A 27741-nucleotide genomic window follows, 5' to 3' on the forward strand; every position below is an offset into this window, starting at 1 on the left:
TCAGATGCTTACCCTATTCCTAGGGTGGATGATTGCATAGACAGAGTGGGAAAGGCAAAATTTCTTACAAAGATTGACCTATTAAAAGGGTACTGGTGTGTTCCATTAACAGATAGAGGACGGGAGATTTCAGCCTTTGTAACCCCTTCTGGATTGTATGAATACAATGTTTTGCTATTTGGAATGAAAAATGCTCCGGCAACATTTCAAAGAATGATTAATTCAGTGATTCATGGGTTAAAACATACAGATGCCTACATTGACGACTTAGTGACTGGGAATGATACTTGGGAGGATCACATCTCTGCGTTAGAAAGGTTGTTTGAAAGACTTTCCAAGGCTAACCTTACAGTTAACTTGGCTAAAAGTGAATTTGGCCATGCCACTGTGACGTATCTTGGTTATGTTGTAGGTCAAGGCAAGCAAGCTCCTGTTCAGGCAAAAGTTCAAGCAATATCTGAGTTCCCTATTCCCACAGGTACGAGGACTGTTAGAAGATTTTTGGGAATGGTTGGATATTATCGAAAATTTTGTAAAAATTTTGCTGATATTGCTCTTCCCCTAACTAATCTTCTGAAGAAGGGAGTAAAGTTTGTTTGGACAGATTCTTGTCAAGAAGCATTTGAGAAGCTGAAAGCCATTTTATGCTACGATCCTGTGCTCAGAACACCTGACTTTGAAAAGCCATTTTCATTAGCAGTAGATGCCAGTGATGAAGCTGCAGGAGCTGTGTTGTTGCAGAAGGGTGACCTTGATGATATTGACCATCCTGTAGCTTACTTTTCAAAGAAATTTAATGAGCATCAAAAGAATTATTCCACCATAGAGAAAGAATTACTGTCGCTTGTTTTAGCCTTGCAACATTTCAGTGTATATGTTTGCACCGCTCAGAAACCATTGACTGTGTATACCGATCATAACCCATTGGTGTTTCTGAGCCGAGTCAAAAACAAGAACAGAAGGCTGTTAAACTGGAGTTTAATTTTGCAAGAGTTTGATCTCATGATAACTCACATTAAAGGCAAAGATAATGTGATTGCTGATTGTCTTTCCCGATGTTAAATGAGAAACATGTATCTGTACTAATCTGATAGTCTGTAGTTGTGTAGCATGATAATTATTAACATTACTAACTCTATGCGCGGTTAAAATTTTCTTGGGAAAATTTTTTTTTTAGGTGGGAGGTGTTACGGACTCAGTGAAAGTCCCTTTAAGATAGAGAGTGTGTGTGTATGTGTGTGTGGGGCGTGCTTACGTCAATAGAAGATAAAGGACGTAATGACGTTGTTGAAGAAGAAGAAGAAGAGAGAGAGAGAAGGGAGAGAGACACCAGCCTGCTTGTTTTCTCTATCGATGGATGAGAAACAATAACTGTGTTTGCCACTGAAATCCATGTATGGAAGTTGGAAGTAATCCGGTGGAGTTCACTTTGTTGCTGACCTGTAGAAGGAAACAGGTATTTGTGTGTGGACGACCACGGTTCGGATGCTTTTCAGGGTGAGCAAGTCACTACCGAGTAAACACTGAAGTGTCGTTTGGGTTCCATCGTGGAACATTTGGATTTCGTATGTACTCTCTCTATGTTTTTCTACATCTACATCTTATCTTCAGACAACGGTGGTTGTTGAAGAAGCCCTTGCTCATGTTTCACCTTATGGCTTGCGGAACTGAACTTTAAGAACCATTCCGGAACTGGAAGTTTTGGACTTTGTCACACACACACACGAAGAGTTTAGTTTTGGGGTTAACGTTCGAGGTTTAACATTCTTGAATTCTAACATACTAACATTTTTTTTTTACTTTTATTTTACGTATTACCATAAGTAGTGATTAATAAAATAGTTTTTAACACTAAATCATGCTCAGTGTGTTTCTTTTGTTGCTGGTTCGTGACACCACTGTTGTTGGTAGAATCTCAGATGGCGATGAGGAGGTGTACAGGAGTGAGATAGATCGGCTGATTGAGTGGTGTCACAGCAACAACTTTGCACTGAATGTCAGCGACACCAAGGAACTAATTGTGGACCTCAGGAAAGGGAAGTCGGGAGAACACACACCAGTCCTCATTGAGGGGTCAGCGGTGGAAAGGGTGAGCAGCTTCAAATTCCTGGGTATCAACATCTCAGAGGATCTATCCTGGGCCCAACACATTGATGCAATCACGAAGATGGCACGCTGGAGGCTCTACTTCGTTAGGAGTTTGAGGAGATTTGGTACGTCACCAAAGACACTTACGAATTTCCATAGATGTACGGTGGAGAGCATTCTGACTGGTTGCATCACTGCCTGGTATGGAGGCTCTAGTGCACAGGATCTCAAAAGGCTGAAGAGGGTTGTAGACTTACCCAGCTCCATCATGGGCACAACCCTCCCCACCATCTGGACATCTTCAATGGGAGATACCTCAAGATATCTTTATTAGTCACATGTACATCGAAACACATGGTGAAATGCATCTTTTGCATAGAGTGTTCTGGGGGCAGCACGCAAGTGTCGCCACGCTTCCGGCGCCCACACAGCATGCCCACAACTTCCTAATCCTTACGTCTTTGGAATGTGGGAGGGAACTGGAGCACCCAGAGGAAACCCACACAGACACGGGAAGAATGTTCAAACTACTTACAGACAGCGGCCAGAATTGAACCCAGGTTGCTGGCCTGTAAAAGTGTTACGCTAACCACTTCACCTGGTGGTGTATCCATCAATAAGGACCCTCACCATCCAGGACACACCCTCTACTACAATCAGGGAGGAGGTACAGGAGCCTGAAGACCCACACTCAATGATTCAGGAACAGCTTCTTCCCCTTCACCATCAGATTTCTGAACGGTCCATGAACACTACCTCATTATTCTGTTGTTTTTGCACTATTTATTTTTGTAATTGATAGATTTTTATGTCTTTGCACTGTGCTGCTGCCGCAGAACAACTTTCACATCATGAGTCAGTGATAATAAATCTGATTCTGATTATTGAATGTGAAGCTGCCTAGAGGGGCTGAATGATCTCCTACTATTTCTTGTGTTCTTTGGTTTTCAGTGGTAAGTGCTTGACAGAGTATTGGCCAACAATTGTCAACATTCATTGAAGTCTCAGGGATTAAGTGCTTGCGAGACAAGTACAGTCAGTGGCTGGTGCTCATGCTCAGGCACGGTAGTGTAGCAGTTAGCATAACGCTATTACAGTGTTAGCGACCCAGGTTCAATTCCTGCCATGGTCGGTAAGGAATTTGTATGTTGTCCCCGTGACTGCGTGGGTTTCCTCCGGGTGCTCCGGTTTCCTCCCACATTCCAAAGACATCCGGGTTAGGAAGTTGTGGGCATGCCATGTTGGCGCCAGAAGCGTGGCGACAGTTGCGGGCAGCCCACAGAACACTCTACACTGCATGTTTCGATGTACATGTGACTAATAAAGAAATCCAATATAATCCTCCTCAGTAACATATTACAAAGACGCAGGGATCTGTATCCAAGAAGGGCAACATCACAAAGGACAAGATATCTTTGAAGGCAAAAGAGACAAGTTTCTTAAAAATATTATCTTTTATTTAACTGATCCTATTATAAGCAAACAAAATAGAACTGACCAACATCAGCACATATATCCATTCCCTGCAGCCTGCTTTATACTAAAACATTTGACATCTCAAAGAGCATTAAGACATATATTGTACTGAATATTGTACTGCCTAATAATAGGAACCATTTTGTTGCTGGGTTGGTGCCAGCTGGTTGGTGAAACAATACAAATTTTAAACAACTCTAAATACCTGGAACTTTTGAAAATCCTGGGTAAGAACGAGCTGAATTTTTTTTGAAAGGAGCAGGGATAAATCTCAATACTGTCCCTGCTACCCCATACTTAGACTGCACAGATTCAGTGGAAGGCCTGTGAACTCGGAAAATGTTTCTGCTCTCAAATGCGAGTGAAAACCTGAAGAGGGAACACCACCTTTCAAAAGATTAAGCTACTGTCATGATAGTATTGGCAGGCTGAATGGACAGCAATAATATGGGGTCCATTAACATAGATATGAATGCTTGTGGACTCATTGGGATTGCCAACTCTCCCTGATAGTCCAGGGAGTGAAGATTAATCTTCAGGCTATTGCTTCAAGGAACTCAAAGGATTACAGAAACATACAGCACAGTAACTGGCCCTTTCAGCTCACCTTGTCCATGCAGACCACGATGCCTATCTACACTAACTCCGTTTGCCCGCATTAGACTCGTATCCCTCAACTCCTTTCCTATCTCTGTACCCGTCCAAATGCCTTTTAAACATTCTAATTGTATCCATCTCCATTACCTCTTCTGGCAGCTTGTTCCAGGTATTCACCACTCTCTGTGTGAAAAACTTAGCCCTCAGAGCAATACACAAGAAGTGCTGGAGGAACTCAGCAAGTCAGGCAGCATCCATGGAGGGAAATAAACAGTCGACATTTCGGGCTGAGGCCCTTCATCAGGACTGGAAAGGAAGAGGGCAGAAGCCGGAATGAGAAGGTGGTGGGAGGGGGACGAGTACACGCAGGCAGGCGACAGGCGAGTCCAGGTGAGAGGGGGTAAGTAGGTGGGTGGGGGAAGGGGAGAAGATGTAATAAGCTGAAAGGTGATGGGCAGAAGAGGCAAAGGGCTGAAGGAGGAATCCGGTCAGAGAGGACAGTGGACCATGGAATAAAAGATGAAGGAGGGGAGGAGAGGAGATGGGCAGGTCATTAGGCGGGGGAAGAGACCCACAGGAATCAGGGAAGACAAAGGAGTGGGGGGGGGGGGGGGTTACCGTAAGTTAGAGAAATCGACGTTTACGCCATCAGGTTGCAGACTCCCAACGCAGAATATGAGGTGTTGTTCCTCCAACCTGCGTCTGGCCTCAACGTGGTAGTAGAGGAGGCCGTGGATAGACATGTGGGTATGGGAGGGGGATGTGGAATTGAAGTGGGTGGCCACCGGGAGGTCTTGGCTGTTGCGGCAGATGGAGCAAAGGTGCTCGACGAAGCGGTCACCCAATCTGTGTCCTTGGATCTCCTTTAAATTTCTCCCCTCACCTTAAACCTGTGCTCTCTAGTTCTAAACTCCCCTTCCCTGAGAAAAAGATTCTCTATCCTATTTATGCCCCTCATAATTTTGTGAACCTCTAAGGTCTGAGTGAGAATAAACCCAGCCGATCCAATCTCTCATTGTAGCTACAGCCCTCCTTCCCAGACAACATCCTGGTGAATCTCTTCTGCACTCTCTCTATTGCTACCACATCCTTTCTGTAGTGTGGTGACCAGAACTGTACACAATAGTTTAAGTTTGGTCTAGTTAATGTTCTGTATAGCTGCAACAAGACATCCCAACTCTTATACTCAGTGCCTCAATCTATGCAAACAAGCATACCAAATGCCTTGTCCAACACCCCATCCACCTGTTTCCTCTCTCAGGGAGCTACGGGCTTGCACTGCAAGGTCGCTCTGTACATCATTACTCAATATGCCCTGACAGAGTTTGACCTCTCAAAGTGCATTACCTCGTATTTGTCTGGATTGATTTCTCTGCCCAACTTTCCAGCTGATCTGTGTCCTATAAGACATAGGAGCAGAATTTGCCCCATCAAGTCTGCTCCACCATTCGATCATGGCTGATTTACTTTTCCCTCACAGCCCCATTCTCCTGCCTTCTCCCCGTAACCTTTGACGCCCTTACTACTCAAGAACCTATCAGCCTCCGCTTTAAGTATACCCAACGACTTAGCCTCCGCAGCCCTCTGTGGCAATGAATTCCACAGATTCATCAGCCCCTGGCTGAAGAAATTCCTCCTCATCTCTGTTCTGGAGGGATGTCCCTTTACTCTGAGGCTGTGCCCTCTGATCCCAGACTCTCCCACTGCTGGAAACATCCTCTCCACGTCCACTCTATCCAGGTTTTCCAATATTCGGTAGGTGTCCTGCTATATCCTTAGACAATCTTCTTCATTATGAACAACTCCACCAATGTTCGTATTTTCTGCAAACTTACTAATCATACCCCCTATATTTTCCTCCAAGTCATTTACATAACTTACAAACAACAAAGGTCTCAGCAGCAACTCCTGCGGAACACCACGTTACAGGTTTCCAGTCCAGAAAAACACCATCCACCACTACCTTTTGCTTTCTACCAACCAGCCAATTTTGACTCCAGTTTACCAACAAGATTTGGATCCCTTGTGCCTTAACCTTCTGGATCAGCCTACTATGTGGGACCTTGTCAAAAGCCTGACTAAAATCCATACAGAAAGCATCCACTGCACTCCCTTCATCAATCTTCTTGGTTACCTCCTCAAAACACTCAGTCAGATTTAGGAGACATGATCTCCCCTGCACAAAAATGCGTCAACTCTTAATCACTCCCAGCCTTTCCAAGTGAACATAAATCCTATCCCTTCGAACCTTTTCCAGCAACTTCCCCACCACTGATGAAAAGCTCACACCTTTCTGAAATCTGCCCTCATATCTGCCCTTCTAATTCCTGCTGACTATTGGGAGGTCTATAGTATAACCCCAAAATGACCACACTTTCTTACTTCGGAGTTCTACCCACATAGTCTCTTTGGCTAATGCCTCAAGGGCATCCTGAGTATTACCATAATGCTCTCCCTATTCAGCTGTGCAACACCCCCTCCTCTCTGTCATGCCTGGAACTTCTATACCCTGGAACATTGAGCTGCCAGTCCTGCCCTTCCCTCAACTGCTTCCATAATTTCTATTTCATAATCCCATGTGCCGACCCACATTCTCAGCCCATCCATCTTATCTGCGAGGCTCTCTGCATTAAACTCAATGCTGTTAAGCCTACCAGCCCTCGTGCTTCTCTTCCTGTCCCTGCCAACTCTTCCCACTGGACTTTCCCATTTTATTTTCTGCATCTGGCAGCTTCACTAACCTGCTGCACTGCCATTCTAGGTCCTACCCCAGTGTCTCACTTGTTTCAACCCTCCTGAGTAGCTCCAGCAAACCTCCCTGCAAGGATATTGGTCCCCCTCCAGTTCAGGTGCAACCCATCCTTCTTGTACGGGTCATCCCTGTCCCAGAAGAGATCCCAATGACAGTGGACAGTCAGAGACTTTTTCCCAGGGCGACAATGGCTAACATGAGGGGACATAATTTTAAGTTGATTGGAGGAAGGTACAAGGGGGATGTCAGGGGTAAGTTTTTTTTTACACAGAGAGTGGTGGGTGCGTGGAACGCACTGCTGGCAGAGGTTGTGGGGGCAGATACATTAAGGACATTTAAGAGACTCTTAGATAGACACATGAATGATAGAAAAATAGGGGGCTATGTGGGAGGGAAGGGTTAGATAGATCTTAGAGCAGGATAAAATGTCGGCACAACATTGTGGGCTGAAGGGCCTGTACTGTGCTGTAGTGCTCTATGTTCTAAAAACCTGAAGCCCTCCCACCTGCACCAGTTCTTCAGCCATGCATTCAGCTCACTATCTTCCTATTTCTATATTCACGGGCACTTAGTACAGGGAGTAATCCTGAGATTACAACCCTGGAGGTCCTGCTTTTCAACTTTCTACCCAACTATCTAAATTCCCTTTGTGGGATCCCAGCTCTTCTTACCCATGTCATTAGTACCACGAGATAAACCATCTTCTCAGGAGAAAAACTACTGGGATTTTCAAAAAAAAAATTGGTTTGATTTTCAAATTTTTATTAGTTATAAAAATATTCAACCATGAACAGATCAGCAAGAACCAACCAATTGAGTAGCAAGGAATTCTCCAAAGGTGGTATCCAGTGAAATTGGAAATTCTGGGGAAGTGATGGCAGGATTGGGTGAGCGGGGCATTCAGAGAAAGAATTCACTGTTGGCAATTCCTCTCCAGTTTGGGAAATCATGTTCTTAAACTAATACAATAGCTGTTTCTTCATGACAATGTTCCCCATGCACCAGCAGCATAAACCCCAAGAGAGGGCTGAAAGGTTTTGGATTTGGGTGCATGTTATTGGTTTCCTACAATAACCTGAACTATAATCACTATGTCACTGGGCGTGGCGATCAGAGGCAAAGTTCTTCTAACATTTCTCCTAACCTACGTGGTGTGGAAAGGAAATACCACAAGGCCCACTGTATCGGTGCCAATTTGGCAACCAATTCTTCAAAGACAGTCATTGCTCCAAGAGAGCAAATTTTAATAAATAAATAAATAAATCTTACATGGAGCAATAACACCCTGTGGAAGTTTACACTGGATTTAATGTTGGCATACACTTGACCCTGATGAAGCATAAAGATTTCTATTCAGTTGTCTGCCTTCTGGTGTGACTACTGGTGTCTATGAGATAGAGGTGCAAAGGAGCAACAGAACATTGTGGTCTGGCAGCATATTGGTGAAGTTACTGGACTAGTAACCCCGAGCCTGGGTCACTATTATGGCCAAATGAGTTCAAAGCCTCTCACACAGCAACTGGGGAAACTAATTGAGGTAATTAAATAAAACTGGAATTAAAAAGCTGGCATCAGGGCTTTATGGTATTAAAAATGATACCCATCTGGTTCACTAATGTTATTCAGGGGAGGAAACCTGCCATCCTGCCTTACATGTGACTCGAAGCACCAATGGTGTTGAATCATAATTGGGGGGTATTCAGGGAAAGACAGTAAATGCCGGCTTTATCAGTGATGTCCATATCCTGTGAACATCAAATGTAAAATGAATGAGAGGAGCTGAAGACCATTGATAAGGTACAAGATCTGCAAATACCTGATCTTTATTTATCGTCCATCTCTAGTTGCTCCTCACTTGAGCAGGATGTTAAGATGTTAACCATATTGTTGGGTCTGGAGTCACATTTTGACCAGAGCTTCTACCCCCCCCCCCCCCCCCCGAAAGACAATAGTAGCCAAACTGACCTTTTATGATAATCTGGTAGTTTCATCATCCATATTGCTGATACCAGTTTTATTTATTCCAAATTTATTTAGTTACAACTGTGTAGGATGTTGGTGAGACCACACCTGGAATATTGTGTGCAGTTCTGGCCGCCGTAGTATAGGACGGATGTGATTAAGCGAGAGAGGGTGCGGTAAAGATTCACAAGGATGTTGCCAGGACCGGAGGGCTTGGGTTATAAGGAGAGACTGGATAGGCAGGGACTGTTTATCCCTGGAGTGAAGGAGGCTGAGGGGTGATGACATCGAATAAAATCATGTGAGGCAAGGAGAAGGTGAATGGTCACATTCTTTCTTCCAGGGTAGGGGAATCTAAATCTAGAAGGCATAGGCGTAAGGTGAGATGGGAACCTGAGAGGTACATTTTTCCCCCACACAGAATGTGATGGGTATACGGAATAATCTGCCAAAGGAAGTGGCAGAGGCAGATGCAATTACATCTAAAAGGCATTTGGACAGGTTCACGGATAGGAAAGATTCAGAGGGATATGGGCCAAATGCAGGCAACTGGGATTGGCTCAGGAAGGCACCTTGGTTTCCGTACTGTACAACTCTGTGACTCTCTGAATATATATCCCCTGAATTGCAGTGGTGGGATTTGAACTTAAATCTCTGAATCAGTGATCAACAGCCAAGGCCTTGGTTACTAGTCCAGTAACAACCACAATATCATCTTACCCATTCTGGATAAAGTGTCTGGATAAAATCCTTGCTCCCGCAATGCCTGAAAGAGTTCATCCAATGCACCGCATCTCTCTGCAAAGATGTCCCCGCAATCTTCACAAAGGCTTCCAGTGAGCTGCTGGAAGGAACAAGTCACACCAGCTGACCTGACGTCCTCTTGCACACCAACACGGCTTCAAAGTATAACCATCCTGAGCAGATACAACCCCACCGTGCAAGCCTCTGACGAGACAATGTTCCATCTACAATGACACAACTGCATTGGAGCGTGCAAGAGATTCAAGTATGTTGAATTCTAGGTATTTAAACTATTTACAATAACTTAACAATGCCTTTCCTTCCTTCTCAGAGGAGGAGACATGATAAAGAATATTTCTACAACATCACTACAGTCGTTTAACAGAAAGTAGGTTTCATCTTAATTTAATGTTTGGTTTGCATTGATTTTTGCTTGTACCTTACTGACTGGCAAACATTCTCAGGCAAGGTTCCATGTGAGGAGATGCAGCAGCTGACCCTACAGCTGACTGAAGATGACGGTTGCACACTCTGGGCGTGGGTTTTGGCTGAGTGGCTCCACTCCATCCAATTGTCTTGGTTCCACAACCATCAAGGGCACTGGTTGACTACAACTGAGATCAGAGGGGAAATCGGGAAACTACCCCACTTCACAGCAACCTTCTTCCAACTGAAGGGCCCTTCAGTCCCACGTGGTCACAGCTAATCACTTTCTGAAGAGACCGTATTTAATCTAATTAGGGTTGGCAATCAGAATGGCTGCAGCCCTGTGGAAGTGCGTGGTAGTGTTTTACAGTTGAGAGAGGGAAATACCAGAGGTGGAACAATGGGCCAGGAAGGTTGTGGGGGTGAGGAGATGCTGATGGCAGCCAATCAGATATTGCTGCTTTAAATCTGTGTCAGTGGCTGTTACTCTGTCTTTAGCCAAGAGGTCTTAAAAGCAAAGGTGTCAATTGTCTCGGGGCAGGAATGTGGAAAGAAACATTCATTCGTTGTTAAGTGATCACCCAGCAACTCAGCGCGGAGGTTGTATCGGACATGTGGAGATAATTCACTCCCCCCACTCCCTGCGCATGTTGCCCCACTTCTGGTCAAATCCCCTTTCAGGCCCAAGACCGACAGGAATCTGTCCAATCCCGAGCCTGAGGTAGGAGGAGAGGACAGAAAGCACAAGACGCTTGGCTCCCAATCAAATCACCCTTTTGTAGAGCTGACATGTGGGATGGCTGGTGAGGGAGGGGCGAAATAGATATTCTAACCTCACCTGCCCCTGACACACACCGATTGTCCACGTGCAAAGAGAAATGGGTAATTTCAACTCAAACCCGACAGGGTAGATCATGTACTGGATTTAATCTCAAACTTCAAACTCTCTATCCTCCACTGGGAATCGCAGGCCAAGAGTTCCTGGCTTGGGATCAAGTCAGTCTTCCCAAGGGTTGGAGCTAACTTCTTGTCCACTCGTTACAAATTCTAAATGAGGACACAGACGAGACTGCAGATGCTGGAATCTGGAGCAACAGATAATCTGCTGGAGGAACTCAGTGGGTCGAGTAGCATCTGTGGGGGGAGGGGAAAGGGAATTGTCGATGTTTTGGGTTGAGACCCTCCATTGGGACTGAGAGTGGAGAAGGGAGGTAGCTGGTATAGAGAGGAGAGGGGGAGTGGCGACACGGGGACCAGTTGGTAATTGGTGGACAGAGGAGAGGTGAGGGATGGAACCAGGTTGGAGAGGGGAGGGGGTGGAGCTGGGAGACAGAGGCAGGTGGATGATAGATGGAGGCATACAAGAGAAAAAACAAAAGCAGTTGGTGCCAGGTGCAGGGAGGGGAGGGCGAAGGTGGAGACAGCCGATATCTATTCGAAATGAAGTTCAATCCCGAGTCCGTAAATAACGGACACAAGTTTCAGGCCTCCAGAGAGAGCCAACATCCTCTGTTAAAGCAACAATCTGCTGGAGGAACTTAGCAGGACAAGGAGCATCTGTAAGGGGAAAGGAATGGTCAACATTTCGGGTCCAAACCCTGCATCAGGACCTGAGGAATTCGTTGCCATAGAGGGCTGTGGAGGCCAAGTCATTGGGTGTATTTAAGGTTCTTGATTGGTAAGGGGGTTAAGGGTTACAGGGAGAAGGCAAGAGAATGGGGTTGAGAAAGAAAACAAGCCATAATTGAATGATGGAGCAGACTTGATGGGTCGAATGGCCTAATTCCGCTCCTATATCTTATGGTTGACAATTCCTTTCCTCCCACAGATGTTGCCTGACCCACTGAGTTCCTCAGGCAGACTGTGCGTTGCTCCAGATTCCAGCTGTCTCTTGTGCCTCTCTATTTAAACACCTTTCCAACGGCACTGTAACTTGCTGCCATTATAAAATGAAGCAGCAATTCTGGATTGAAATATTACCCCGATAATCCCATTTCCCCTCCGACCACCCTCATCCAAACCAATACCAAAACTGCCAGCAGCCTTCCTCCTGAATACCGCCCTTCCCCTGAATACACAGTAACAGCGACAATTTTGCTCAGGCTACCTCCAGTATCAATTGACACTGCGCGATACTCCTGTGTCACATGGTTGTCCCACTCAGACAGAGGAGAAACCTGCCTAATGGAGAAAATATTTGGCACATCAAAACATCTGGAGAAAGAAACTTTGCCAGCCAGGTGAATTTTTTGACCGTGGACAAGACCAAGTAGCCAGATCCCACACTTGGAGCTCAGCGCCAGAGGGAATTTTGCCATTTTATTCTCATGGCACAGTGTCCCCGAGGTCCAAAGTCACGGCAGTGAGACAATCTGAACTGCCTACCATTGCCATCCAGCTGTGTGGTCAGGGTTTTATCTCTCAGCCCGGATCTTATACCTTAACACAAAGTAGGCAATGAGGCGGAGAGAGATGAAGAAGATTCCCAGGACGATGAAATCAAGGTAAAGTTTGGCGTGTTCCACGTCAAGCTCTTTCAAAATGGCCTGCGACTTCTGGAAGTGGCAGGTCTCGTCCTTCTCGCAGTGGAGGTCCTCACGGCCCAGACCGTAGATGGATAGGATGACGCCCTCAAAGCCGTATCTGTGGGGAGACAACCCGTTCCTGTCAGTGTCCAGAGTCCAAGAGTCAATACAGTACAGGCCCTTCAGCCCACCATGACTGTGCCAGCCATCAAGCACTAGTCCCCATTTTATTCTCCCCACATCCTCATCAACTCCCCCCAGATTCTACCACTCACCTACACAATAGGCCATTCAATCCAATGACCCAAAACTCAGTCCCATTGAAGTCAACACAAGGGAGTTACAGAACCATCAAGCTACCACTGCGGGATCTTATAGAAACATATCAAATTATGAAAGGGATAGACAAGATAAAAGCAGGAAGGTTGTTCCCACTGGTAGGTGAGACTAGAACGAGGGGACATAGCCTCAAGATTCAGGGGAGTAGATTTAGGATGAAGATGAGGAGGAACTGCTTTTCCCAGAGAGCAGTGAATCTGTGGAATTCTCTGCCCAAGAAAGCAGAAGAGGTTACCTCATCAGATATATTTAAGACACAGTTAGATATATTTCTGCACAGTAGGGGAATTAAGGGTTACAGGGAAAAGGCAGGTAGGTGGAGCTGAGTCCACGGCCAGATCAGCCATGATCTTATTGAATGGTGGAGTAAGCTCAACGGGCCAGATGGCCGACTCCTGCTCCTATTTATTATGTCTTATGTTGTACACTTAGTGTCAAGCATAGAAGAACCATAACCCATCAACATTTCAGCACCAGGTCCCAACTGTAGACTAGTCTCATTGTTCAAGCCCTTCAACTCCTCTTCCTGGAACATTTGCCCGAATGGACAGTGTCAGCATTAGGTGCAGTCTTATAGTCTACGTTATCAAAATGGATGCTCCTTTGACGTAGAAAGCACCTTCATGTACGGATGCATTGAACTACCTGACATAAGATATGTACGACATCCATTGGAGATATTTGGGAATGGTATCAAAACTGACGAAGAATCCGGAGAAGAGCAGCACTGGGATGGCCGTAACTGGACCCACAAATGTGGCCACCTGGGGATGGAAAGGAAAGGGTTAATTTACATTTGGGAATAAGACAGAGGCAGTAGTGTCGGTGGGGGGGACGGGGAGGACAGAGGGAGGGACAAAAAAGGGAAAGCGAGAGCGAGGGATAAAGTGAGAAAGAAGGGAGAAGATATAAAAAGTAAAGGGAGGGCAGAGAGCGAGGGAGTGATTGAAGAGGATTCACAATTTGACCTCTGACCTGAAGGGATGTGGAAGCTGCTCCTATCAGGAGGCCCAAGGATTGGGCGACCAGTGACGTCATCGTCCCCAAAGCAGCGAAGAGAATGAAGCGGAGAGCGTCGCAGGGCTGAGAGGTCATCCAGTACACGATGCTGCAGTAGGCCACGGGGAACATCACCTGTACACAAAACAGGTGTAACTGGACCATTCCTGACACCATTCCATCGAGTCAGGCCCCTCCACCACCCCAGGATCACCGTCTGCCTGCCCTGGATCAGGGCATTAGTTACAGTGAGGCTCCCGCTGCAGTCTCCACAGGGAGTTCAAACCCCAGCACCCACCATGGAGCAGTCCCAGTGTAGCAGCCTGACACACTCACACAACAGCTCTGACAGCCAGCGAGGCCCCACTCCCCAGATCAACCACTGCCAAAGTCGACAGAGTTCCCTCTCTTCCTCCCTCTTTGACATTCACATTCAGCATCACTTTGAAGCCCCAGAAAATCTATAAAGTAATTAAAACAGAAGACCCCACCCACCCCAGACATTCTCTCTTCTCCCCCCTCCCATCGGGCAGAAGACACAAAAGCCTGAAAGCACGTACCACCAGGCTCAAGGACAGCTTCTATCCCACTGTTATAAGACTATTGAATGGTCCCCTAGTACAATAAGATGGAGTCTTGATCTCACAATCTACCTCATTATGACCTTGCACCTTATTGTCTGCCTGCACTGCACCTTCTCTGCAACTGTAACACCATTCTGCATTCTGTTATTGTTTTCCCTTGTACTACCTCAATGTACTGATGTGATGAAATGACATGCAAAGGAAAAACATTTTCACTGTACCTTGGTACATGCGACAATAATAAACCAATTTACCAATTTGGTACACACTGGGGTGAAAGAATTAGGAGCAGTGGTTATTTAACTGCCTATAACTGTCGGGTTCTTGAACTGACCTGCACAACCCTAACCCTATCTCAGCAACGGAACACTACGGACAGCCTCTCACACTACCATGGACTTGTCTTTGATGCTGTCTTTTATTTTGCACCGTCTTGTTTTTGTGTAGTCTTTTTTTCTCTCTCTCTTCACTGTCTTGTATAATTTTATGTATAATTTATATCCTGGGTGTTGTCTGAACCTACCTGCCTGTGACGTTGTGGCAAGCAAGTTTTTCATTGTACCTGTACCTCAGCGTACTTGTGCACATGACAATAAACTCGACTTTACTTGCCCTGGTAATTCAGGGAACTGGTGTGCTGTCAGAAAACTGAGCTTCAAGCTTCAGTACCTGAAAGGGGACATCAGCCATCGTCTTTGCCATGTAGTAGGCCTTTAGGCTATACCAGTAGTTCAGATGCTCCCGAAGAAACACCCCCATCTCCAGTGGAACTGCAAGGAAGAAAGAATCCGCACAAGGGTTAGATGAAGAGTTGAATGACCCTGGTGTCACCCACAGGCTCAGATCCCACAGCTCACGGCTAATCTGGCATCACTATTGGTCCAGGAGATGTTAACCACTGAGCTCAGGGCATAAAACAGGTGCAAGTAGCATCTGTTCGTTGGCCCATTGGGACAGACCCAGTAATGTGTAAGCAAAACCATATTTTGGGTTACAATGACAGTAATTGTAGACGAGGAAGCTATTCTTCAATAGATTGGCAAATGGCTTTCAATTTGGTCAAGTGTAAAGTCTTGCATTTTAGGAAGTCAAACCAGGGTAGGACTTATACAGTGAATGGTTGGGCCCTGGGGAGTGTTGTGGAACAGAAGGACCTTGGAGCACAAGTACAGAGTTTGCTGAAAGTGCTCTCACAGGTAGATAGATAATGAAGAAGGCGTTTGGCACGCTGGCCTTCATCAGTCAGGGCACTGAGTATAGGAGTTGGGACGTTATGTTAAGATATCTTTAGTCACGTGTACATCGAAACACACAGTGAAGTGCATATTTTTGCGTAGTGTTCTGGGGGGCAGCCCGCAAGTGTCGCTGTGCTTCCAGCGCCAACATAGCGTGCCCACAACTTCCTAACCTGTACGTCTTTGGAATGTGGGAGGAAACCGGAGCACCCGGAGGAAACCCACGCAGACACAGGGAGTACAAACTCCTTACAGACAGTGGCCAGAATTGGACCCGGGTCGCTGGCGCTGTAAAGCATTACGCTAACCGCTCTGCAGTTGTACAAGATGTTGGTGAGGCTGCAGTTGGAGTACTGTGTTCGGTATTGGTCACCTTGACATCATTAAACTGGAAAGAGTGCAGAGAAGATTTACGAGAATATTGCCAGGATTCGAAGGCCTGAGTTATAGGGAGAGATTGGGCAGGCTAGGACTTTATTCCTTGGAATGGGGAGATTAAGGGGTGATCTTACAGAGGTGTGAAATCATGAGGGGCATAGATAGGGTGAATGTGCACAATCTTTTTCCCCAGGGAAGAGGAATTAAAAACTAGGGGGCATAGGTTTAGGGTGAGAGTGGATAGATTTAAAAGGAACCTGAGGGTCAACTTCTTCACACAGAGGGTGGTGCATATATGGAATGAGCTGCCAGAGGAAGTGGTTGAGGCAGGTACAATAACAACATTTAAAAGACATTTGGATAAGTACATGAAAAGGAGGGGTTTAAGAGGGATATGGGCCAAACACGGGCAAAGGGACTAGCTTGATGGGCACCTAGTTCAGCATGGGTGAGTTGGGCCGAAGGCCAGTTTCAGTGCTGCATTACTCTATGATTCTAATAGATAGAGGTGCAGGGCTCAATAATTTGCCTGCAGACAAAGTCTGAGAGATGAGCAAGCATAGTAGTTGCAAACATTTTCCCCTTGCAACGTGAGATAGTTCAGCTCCCCCCAACTCTTCCCCCACCCAAGTAGAAAGGACACAATCTTTTGTTAACATGTAACTGTGGGCTGTGGTATGTTGGCCTTCAATAGTCGGGGTATTGCGTTCAAGAGCCATGAGGTAATGTTGCAGCTCTATAGACCTCTGGTCAAACCACACTTGGAGTATTGTGTTCAGTTCTGGTCACCTCATTCTAGGAAGAATGTGGAAGCTTTAGGGTGCAGAAGAGATTTACCAGGATGCTACCTGGATTAGAGAACACATCTCATGAGGCAAGGTTGAGCGAGCTACGACTTTTCCCTTTAGAGTGACGCAGGATGAGAGGCGACTTGATAGAGGTGTCTAAGATTATGAGGGACCTAGATAGAGTGGAAAGCCAGCACCTTTTCCCCAGGGTGGCATTGGCCAATAGCAGAGCACATACATTCAAGGTGAGTGGAGGAAAGTTTAGGGGAGATGTCAGACGTAGGCTTTTTTTTTTATACAGAGAGTGGTGGGTGTCTGGAATGCACTGCTGGGGGTGGTGGTAGAGGCTAGTACAATAGGAACATTTATAAGATTCTTAGATAGGCACTTGGATGTAAGAAAAAGTGGGAGGGTTATGGGCTGTGTAGGAGGTCAGATGGATCGTGGAGTAGGTTTATGTAGGTCGGCACAACATTGTGGGCCAAAGGGCCATACTGTGTTCTACTGTTCCATGTCCTACGTGGTGTGGACCAGACAGGATGCTCAGAGGGGTAGCACGTGGTGCAGGGTGGCTCAGGCAGGGCAGTGCAGAGACAGAGACACTCACAGGTGAGAACCGTTGGCATCAGTGCTGCAAACATCAGGAATAGCATGGAGAAGAAGAGGAAGCCGGAGTTGCTCAGCACCTTCTTTGCCTCGTTGCCGATTCCCAAGTAGAGCAAACCGATCAGCAGGCCAATCCCAATGTGCGAGGTGATGCGTAGGTGAGTGAGGACCTGGCAAGACAAAAGGGCACGCCGAAGATCCATTTACAAATGAAACATGTCTGGTGGTAACGATGAGTGTTTTTCATGGCCAAGTCTCTCAAACATCTGAAGATCATTCTTGTCACCACAATCTGCCAACTGGGGTTGGATATCCATGCATTCATAATCCTAATGTCATTCACATTTCCTTCTTTGTCAATATTTTTACTAATTTCAAGTAAGTACAAAATGCATGAAACAAAGGAAAAAAAGAAAATGTTACAAAATAGATTGTATTGAATCACACAAGAAATCACAATGCTTCATATTGATAAACAAAAAAAAATCAATGATATTGATAAATTTGAATAATTTTATTACATAAAAAAATCTAACCCCACTACCAAAACCAAAGCTGTTTAGTAACATCCTAAAGACATAGTAGTATTGGCCAATATCTGTACATTTAGCACCAAATCAGTAGTTTTGAAAGTAGTTCAAAAAAGGTCCCCATAATATTTGGAAGTTCAGAACAGATCCAGAAATAGAGCAACGGATCTTCTCTAAATTTAGATATGACGTAACATCCCGTAACCATTGAGCATGTGTAGGGGGAATAGTTTCCTTCCATTTAAGCAATACAGCCCTCCCGGCTATAACAGAAATGAAGGCTAATATGTGTAAGTCGGAAGTCTCCAGAATTGTATCTTTTTCTCCAACAATGCCGAATAATGCAGTTAAAGGATTTGGCTTAAAATTTATTTTAGGAAATACGGAAAACATTTGAAATACCTCTATCCAGAATTTCTCCAAAATCAGACATGACCAAAACATATGGATTAAGGAAGCCTCTCCATTATTGCATTTGTCACAATAAGGAGATATATCCGAATAGAGACGCAATAACATTTCCAAAAGCACTACTGTCCCAGTACAAGATTCAATCCTTAATTTCAGGCCCATCACTCTCCAAAGTGTGGTTCAGGTCAAGAACAAGGGAGGAATGTATCTGGTTACAGAGTAAGTCCCCGACAAACCAAAGTCAGTGGGTTGTCTTCCCTTCTCCCCTACTGACTCCCCCACTTCCCTCCCAGATAACTGCCCACTAGTCAAGCAAGTTCATCAGGTCAAGAGCTAGTACAGTCAAGCTCTGTCTGCATCCCATGAGTGAATAAATAAAACAAAATCGACTTACTTACTGGTCTTAATTATTCATGATAATTGTGCCCTATTTATTATTGAAAATATAGAGTGTTTTGACTAATCTGAGCTGACTGGAGAGAGCCAGCACAAGTTTGTAAATGGTGAAAGTTCAAGTTCAAGTTACTTTATTGTCATTCACCCACATGCTGTAAAACACATGGAGGAACGAAATGTCGTTTCTCCCAGACTCACACAACAGAGGACATAGAAGAGAGAACATACAATAAACACAGACAGAAAAATTGTGCAAGCATAAATAGTGCAAAAAAATGGTATATACAGGATACAAAATTAGTGCAAGGTTAGTCCAAACCGAGTTGGACGAAGAAAATACAGAACTTTGTGTTGCACTAAGTGTATAAACATGTTCAGTAGCAACCAAAGTTCTTAGGCACCGTTGTGCAAACCAGGACTTTTGATGTGGCATTTGTCTGAGACTGCCTTCAGGGTATTCAGGAGCCTGAGAGAGAAAAAACTGTTGTACAGTCTAGTAGTTCTGGCCCGGATGCTCCGGTATCGCTTGCCAGACGGCAGTGGGACAAATAGGTCGTGGGAGGGATGAGAGGGGTCATCTATGATTCTGCAGACCTTGCGGGTGCATCGTGTGTTGTAGATGTCCAGGATGGAGGGAAGAGGTACTCCAATGATCTTTCCAGCTGTGCTTGCAATTCTCTGCACAGTCTATAGATTCTATAAAGGCCATAGAGTTTACTGTTGGGAAGAGCGAGGTCATGCACCTCAGAAAGAGGAATCAAAAGGCGGATTATTATCTTAATGGAGAGAGGCTGCAGGTGAGTGAAGTTCAGAGGGACCTTCCCGTTGAGTGCTTGAATCACAAGAAGTTAGCAGGCAGGTCCTACAAGTAGTTAAGGAGGCATAAGACATGTTAGCCTTTACTGCAAAGGGGTTGGAGTTTAAGAATAAGAAGGTTTTGTTACATTTGGACAGGGTGTTGGTGAGGCCACACCTGGAGTACTGTGCGCAGTTTGGTGCCCTTAGCTAAAACAAAAATATAGTAGCATTGAAGACAGTCCAAAGGAGATTCACCACATTAACTCTTGGGATGAGTGGGTTGTCCTATCAAGAGATACTAGACAGTTTGGGTCTGTATCCCTTAGAGTTTAGAAGAATGAGGGGATGACCTTACTCAAACATGTAAGATTCCAAGAGAGGTTGACAGGGTAGATAAGGAGATGTTTCCACTAGTGAGAGAGTCACGAACAAGGGGACAGAGCTTCAAAGTAAGGAACAGGTCATTTAAAACTGAGGGGTGTAGAAACTTCTTCTCTCACAGGATAGTGAATCTGTCCAAGGAGACCAGATCACTAGATGCATTTACGGCCGAGGTAGATAAATATTTGGAAGATCAAGGAATTGAGGATGTAGGGAATTGGCACAGAGGAGGAGCAGATCAGCCATGATCATATTGAATGCTGGGGTCACGTGGCCTACTCCTGCTTTCTCTTTTTTTAAGATTTCTTTATTAGTCACATGTACATCGAAACACGCAGTGAAATACATATTTTTGTGTAGTGTTCTGGAGGCAGCCCGCAAGTGTCGCCATGCTCCCGGCACCAACATAGCATGCCCACAACTTCCTAACCCGTACATCTTTGGAATGTGGGAGGAAACTGGAGCACCCGGAGGAAACCCACGCAGACACGGGGAGAACGTACAAACTCCTTACAGACAGCAGCTGGAATTGAACGCAGGTCGCTGGCGCTGTAAATAGCGTCACGCTAACTGCTACACTACCGTGCCTGCCCTTGTTCTTGAGTTCTAGCAAATATGAAGTGACCATGGATATTCTTTAGACTTCCTGAAACATGGAACCTTGTCAAACATTAAGAGGCAGTCAACAATAATGAGAAAATCTGGAACTGGATACAACTTATTGGACGGATTGGGAATTGGTTAGGCACAAAAGGCCAAAGAGTGGGGATAACAGGAATAAATTCAAATCATCAGGATGAAACTAGTCTCATCTCCCAGGAAGCAACGAACAACATGCTTGAGGAATTCAGTGAGTCGAACAGCATCTGTGGGGGTGGGGAGGAAGGAATTGTCAATGTTTTGGGTCAAAACCCTGTATCAGAGATCTGCACAGGGACCTCAGGGTTCAAGAGTTTCCAATGAAGCAGATGAAGGAACCGAGAACAGTGTCTGCAGGTGCCAGTCAGTGAGATCACAAGGTAATGGTGCAGCTGGGAGCAGGAAGTTATGAGGACAGACTGTGAGAGAACAAATCTAACGAACATAAGAGCTGTGCTGGAGCATGCTAGATCATCCACTTTTACCCAAGGACAATAAGCCCATTATTACCCAGTTATGGGCACCGTGATTGCACAATATTATTACCGAGTCTCTCATGATGCTGAGGAAGGTCCTTTTGAAGAGAATACAGAATTGGGTCAAGCAGCTAGCTGAGAAACTGTGGCAGCCTTCCGATGGTGATGGATCCTGGAAAAGATAAAGATAGTGTTCAGCGAGCTACTAGAAGGAACTCCTGTCAGCTCAGCATCAGACACAGCCAGGTCATGGGACTGGGCCATACCATACATTTCCATACAACATGGAAGGTGGCAATTTAGCCCATCAAGTCTAGGTTGGTGCACAGAGCAGTCCCATTCCCCCACTATTAATTTATTCTCCCAACACTCCCATCATTGCCTCCAGGATTATCCTGCTTACTTGCATCAGGGGCAATTTACAGTAGCTAACCCACTTGTTTTTTGGATGTGGGAGGAAACCGGACCACCTGAGAGAAACTCATCCAATCACAGAGAGAATGTGCAAACTCCACACAGACAGCACCGGATGTGGATAAGGTAAGCAGCTTCAAGTTCCTGGGTGTCAACATCTCAGACGATCTATCTTGGGCCCAACACATTGATGCAATAAGCAAGAGGGCACGCTAGTGGCTCTACTTCACTAGGAGCTTGAGGAGATTTGGTATGTCACCAAAGACCCTTACAAATTTCTACAGATGTACGGTGGAGAGCATTCTGACTAGCTGCATCACAGCCTGGTATGGAGACTCCAATGTGCAGGATTGAAAGAGGCTGCAGAGGGTTGTAGACTCAGCCAGCTCCATCACAGGCACAACCCTCCCCACCACTGAGGACATCTTCAAGAGGTAGTGTTTCAAGAAGGCGGCATCCATCATTAAGGACCCTCACCATCTAGGACATGCCCTCTTCACGTTACTACCATTAGGGAGGAGGTACAGGAACCTGAAGACCCACACTTTATGATTCAGGAACAGCTTCTTCCCCTGCGCCATCAGATTTCTGAATGGTCCATGAACAATACCTCGTTATTCCTCTTTTGCACTATTTATTTATTTCTGTAACTTATAGTAATTTTTATGCCTTGCACTGTACTGCTGCTGCAAAACAACAAATTTCACAACATATGTCAGTGATAATAAGCCTGATTCTGATGTCAGGATTGAACCTGGGTTGTGGGAGCTGTAAGGAGCAGCTCTATTAGCTGTGTCACCCTGTACAGTATAATATCTCGTGATACATTCCATTAGTTTCCATTTTCGCATCCTGTCTTACTTCAGTCCAACGCGTACTGAAGATGTCAGTTTCCAGACCGTGGGATGTAGGCTGGTTTCAAAGTTAAGTTCCATCAATAATTTTTTTTCCAAATGAACAGTTGCCCAGAAATTAGATTTCATCTGGTTTTAGTGAACTCAGTGGGTAGTGCATTTCATCCTGATGCTCAAATTTGGCTCCCTCTCACCTTACACACCTCAATTAAAACTCTCCTCAGTCTTTAAAGAAAATATCTTCAGCCAATCCCACTTAAAGCTATAATTCTCCAGATCTTGATAAGTTAAGATATCTTTATTAGTCACATGTACATCGAAACACACAGTGAAATGCATCTTTTGCGCAGAGTGTTCTGGGGACAGCCCACAAGTGTTGCCACGCTCCCGACGCCAATATAGCATGCCCACAACTTCCTAACCCGTACCTCTTTGGAATGTGGGAGGAAACCGGAGCACCCGGAGGAAACCCACGCAGACACGGGGAGAAAGTACAAACTCCTTACAGACAGTGACCAGAATTGAATCCGGGTCACTAGCTCTGTAAAGTTTTATGCTAACTGCTACACTACTATGCCTGCCCTCTTGAAACATCTTTCACGTAGTGGAAGGACACCATAGAGATTTGGGAAAATGAAGGGTAGTACCATTGACTATCGTCCTTTTCCCCTCCCTATGATCACTAACCTCTGTGGTATGAGTGGTCCACACCACTATGAGGTCTGGGCTCATAGCCATGACCACTGTTGTGAAAAGCTCCTGTAGATACCGGCACACCAAAATGATCTTCACAGTCAGATAGGCATGTAAACCAATCTACTCAAAAGCTGTCCATTACTTCACCCTATTATAGGCATTCCCTTTGTTCCAAGCTCGCCTACTTTCTCTGCTACCCAGACTAACTTGCTTTGCCTCTTGGAGACACAAGTGACTACAGATGCTGGAATCTGGAGCTACAGCAGATTGTTTGTTGCTTTCTCTCGTTCTCAGTTCTGATGAAGGGTCCTCAAAGTGAAATGATAACTGTTTCACTTTGCACAGATACTGCTTGACTAGCTGAGTTCTTTCAGCGTTTGTTTTTGCTTCGGATTCCAGCTTCTGCAATTTTTTTGTTTTCCAGTTAGATTGTCCACAATCAGAGGACAAAACATTGAGTTTTAAATAAAAGTTGTTGGAGGAACTCAGGCTGCATCTGTTAGTGGGTTAGGCAGCATCTGTAGAGTCTTGACCAGAAACACTGACTGTCCACTTCCCTCTCCAGATGCTGCCTGACCTGCTGAGATCCTCCAGCAGTTCGGATTTTGCTCCAGATGCCAACTTCTTCAGTCTCCTATGTTGGCAAAATACTGATGTCCCTACAAGATCATTTTAATTCATATGGTTGGAAACTTGACAAAGGGTTTGCTTCTTATTTTATGCTGAGTGAAAAACGCAGGTAGTAGGTTGCACTCCATTGGTTAAACTTCTGCCAATAAGGTAGAGTGAGTGTCAGGCATATTGATAAAATCAAGTCATGTGCATGAATTGCTTGGGGAAAGCACTTCTGCATGTCAACCATGTCCAAAGATGTGCAAGTTGGTAGATTAATTGGCCAATGGAAGTTGCCCTTAGGTGTTGTATTAGATTAGATGGGAATATCAGAAGAATTGGCTACAGGGAAAGTTCATTGGGGAAGGGGATTGCTCTGTGCGCTAGCTCAGACTCAATGGGCCATCTAAGTCATAAAAATATGGAAATCAAGGAAGAGTGTGTACGGCTAAGTTAGTTGGAAAATCAATTAGCAAGGGAAAGGTGGGAGTTGTATGACAAAAGACACAGCTTCCCTACTCCATCAAGACAACTGCCCAACTTCATCATTACTGAGCAATACCAATACAGAAGTAAGAAGAACTAAAGAAGATTTGACCAAGGAGGGCTGCATTAGTGGAGGACAGTACAAGGCTACAACAGTAGCAGCATCACTTCACTACGAAGGGGCTCGCCTACCTCAATGGATGGTCTGTGCCAAAGCATGGGGTTTAGATCCTTCTCTTCAATCTCTCGAGCTTTGCAGTCGGTATCGCACTTCCCATCCTGCACTGCTTTCACCAGTCTTGGGTTCTGGTCTCCGTGCTCCCCAGACGCAATCTCCATCACTGCGGGAGCAAGCACAACTTGTTAGGCTGGACGCCAGCTCATCTCACATGAGGGAACATGTTGTTGAAAGCTACTGTGAAGGTGCAGCAGGCAATTAGGAAAATGAAAGGTAGGCTGGCTTTAGCTAAGATCTTTTACTCTGACTGCGTGGGGCCTTGGTGAGACCACACTGGAGCACTGTGTAAAGCTGTGATATCCAAGAGAAGGCTATGGATGTCAGAGAGAGAATACAAACTTGTTCTCGAGATGGCAGGTCTGTGATACGAGGAGAATTTGAGTACGGAAGGCCTCAACCCTCTCAAGTTTAGAAGGATCGAAGTCAAAGTCGACTTTACTATCATATGCACATGTACATGAGTGGGTGCAACATAAAACCTACTTGCAGCAGAATCACAGGCACATTGCATCAGATATGCAACATTCACAAGAAAAACATAAATTAACAACATAAATTATGAGAGGCATAGATAAGCTAGAGAGCAAGAATCTTTTTTCCCCAGGGTAGAAATGTCGAATACTAGAGGGCATAGAAGGGGAGATGTGGGGGGCAAGTTTTCTTTTTAAAAACACAGAGTGGTGGGTGCCTGGAACAGGCTGCCAGGGCTGGTGGTGGAGGTGTGGACTGAAGAGCCTGTTCCTGTGCTGTACTGTTCTATGTTCTATCCCAGAAAACCACAGAGACACAGTCACTGAGTTCTTTCAAAACAGATTGATAGATTTCTAAATATTAAGGGAATCAAGTGATATGGCAAAAGAGCCATGGTAAATGGAGATAACGTTGAGAAAAAAAAATCATCCATGATCTTACATGATAGAGCAGGGTCGAGGGGCCAAATGGCTTTCTCCAGCTCCTACTTCGTTTTCAGGTCTACAGACATGTAGAAGCTGCTGCAACAACTTTTGCCAGTGACCCAAATCCTTTTCATTTTCGTAATGGAGGTTAAATTCTTCCTGGTAATAATTTTAATGAAAGAAACCATCGAGAGGACCAAGGGGATTTGTTTCCGAGATGTGGCCAAGCTGCTAGTTGAGCCTCTTGATACAGCTCCTGTGTTGCATTCTCTAGCACTCTCCAGATTAATATTCAATGAAGGTTGGCTCCCAGGCCAAATGTATCCACAGTACAGCACAAGCTGTGTGTTGTAAACAAAATCCGGGGTAAGGTGGCTTTACAGTGTCCATCTCGTCTCTGGGTTGCTGGGACTGGAGGGCTTGAGTTATAAGGAGAGACTGGATCAGCTGGGACTGTTTTCCCTGGAGTGTAGGAGGCTGAGGGGTGACCTCATTAAAGGTTCATAGAATCACAAGGGGCATAGATAAGGTGACTGGTCACAGAGAAACAAAGGACTTCAGATGCTGGAATCTAGATGAAAAACAAGATGATGCAGGAGGAACTCAGCAGGCCAGGCAGCATCCGTGGAGAAAAGCAGGTGGTCGACGTTTCAGGTCAGGACCCTTCTTCAGGACTGAAGATAGGAAAAGGGGAAGCCCAATCTATAGGCGGGAAAAGCAGAGCAGTGATAGGTGGACAAAAGAGGGGAGGTGGGGTGGGCACAAGGTGGTGATAGGTAGATGCAGGTAAGAGACAGTGATAGGCAGGTGCGGGGGAGGAGGGAGGAGCAGATCCACCGGGGGATGGGTCAAAGGTAAAAAGAGAGGTAAAGAATCTTCTTCCCTTTCCTAGCCTCCTTTTTTCTCCCCCTCTCTCCTTGTCTTTTACCCATCCCCTGGTAGATCTGCTCTCCCCTCCTCCCCCGCACCTACCTATCACTATCTCTTACCTACATCTACCTATCACCACCCTGTGCCCACCCTGCCTCCCCTCTTTTGTCCACCTATCACTGCTCTGCTTTTCCCTCCTATATATTGGGCTTCCCCTTTTCCTACCTTCAGTCCTGAAGAAGGGCCCTGACCCGAAACACTGACCACCTGCTTTTCTCCATGGATGCTGCCTGGCCTGAATGATCACAGTCCTTTCCCCAGGCGTGGGGAGTCTGTAACTAGAGGGCACAGGTTTAAGGTGAGAGGGGAAAGATTTAAAGGGGACCTGAAAGGCAAGTTTTTCCCACACAGAGAGTGGTAGGAATATGGAACGTGCTGCCAGAGAAAGTGGTACAGGCAGGTATAATTACAACATGTAAAAGATAATTAGACAGGTACACGGACAGGAAACGGTTAGAGGGATATGGGCCAAATGCAGGCAAGTGGGACTAGCTGAGACAGGTATGAGTTGAAGGGCCTGTTTCCATCCTGTATAACTCTATGACTGTGACAGGTGTGGCCCACATTTCCAGGCAAACCTTGTATTAACTGTGCTAAGTAACTGGAATTGGGATTGGTTTATTATTGTCACGGACCAAGGTACAGTGTCTTGCATACTGTTCATCCAATCAATTCATTACACAGTGCATTGAGATAGTACAAGGTAAAACAATAACAGATTGCAGAACAAAGTGTCGCAGCTGCAGAGAAAGTGCAGTGCAGGCAGACAGTAAGGTGCAAGGCCATAATAAGGTAGATTGTGAGGTCAAGGGTCCATCTTATTGTGCTGGGGAACCGTTCAACAGTCTCATAACAGCAGGATAGAAGCTGTCCTTGAGCCTGGTGGTATGTGCTTTCAGGCTTTTGTATCTTCTGCCCGATGGGAGGGGGGAGAAGACAGAATGTCCAGGGTGAGTGGGGTCTCTGATTATGCTGGCTGCTTTACCGAGGCAGCAACAAGTATGGTTAACAGTTGAGAATGGACAACGTCCAGTGGCTCCAGATCACGACCAAAAGAATGTATTAACACCAGAGCTCTCATACATATTGGGAGCTGGTGAGAGTACGAGCGACTGGCCTGGGACCTTGGCTAGCCCAGGACCTGGGCCCTACTGACCTTGTTTACAATGGGTTTTGAACTACCATTGGCCCGTGTAGCTGGGAATGAATGTTAGAAGCATGAGGATACATCGAAGATTCTTGGGAATAGTCCCTGGAAACTGGGAGCAGGGACTGGGGGGTTGCTGAGGAAAGGCAGTTGAAAGGAGAGAGAAAGAGCACATAAGGGGCAGTGGGTGGAGAGTGTTGTAACTGGTGTTGGCGGGGAGGTTGAGATCAGAAGAGGGGCCACAGTGTTGAGGAGGGTGGGGTGGAGAGGGGAGAGCAGCTGTGTTGGATTAGCAGGTGGAGGGTGGTTGGTAGTCAAGGAGATGCAGTGCTGGGGAG

At 45.6% G+C, this 27741-nt stretch overlaps 1 protein-coding gene across 1 annotated transcript in view; it reads right to left on the reverse strand.

The window, feature by feature from the left end:
* Positions 1 to 11309: 11309 nt before the first annotated feature.
* The window catches only part of LOC127570032 (ATP-binding cassette sub-family G member 1), a 60020-nt gene continuing 43588 nt past the window's right edge, over positions 11310 to 27741 (reverse strand). Inside the window, exons 9-15 of the mRNA XM_052015244.1 lie at positions 24385 to 24533; positions 21201 to 21302; positions 17501 to 17669; positions 15162 to 15262; positions 13885 to 14043; positions 13555 to 13673; positions 11310 to 12688 (exon numbers count right to left, since the gene is read on the reverse strand). Of these exons, the coding sequence (XP_051871204.1) occupies positions 12460 to 12688; positions 13555 to 13673; positions 13885 to 14043; positions 15162 to 15262; positions 17501 to 17669; positions 21201 to 21302; positions 24385 to 24533 (1028 nt within the window). The 3' untranslated portion in view covers positions 11310 to 12459. The remainder of the gene's footprint in view (positions 12689 to 13554; positions 13674 to 13884; positions 14044 to 15161; positions 15263 to 17500; positions 17670 to 21200; positions 21303 to 24384; positions 24534 to 27741) is intronic.

The sequence above is a fragment of the Pristis pectinata genome, chromosome 4 (assembly GCF_009764475.1).
Source record: "Pristis pectinata isolate sPriPec2 chromosome 4, sPriPec2.1.pri, whole genome shotgun sequence".
In the NCBI taxonomy this organism is placed as follows: Eukaryota; Metazoa; Chordata; class Chondrichthyes; order Rhinopristiformes; family Pristidae; genus Pristis; species Pristis pectinata.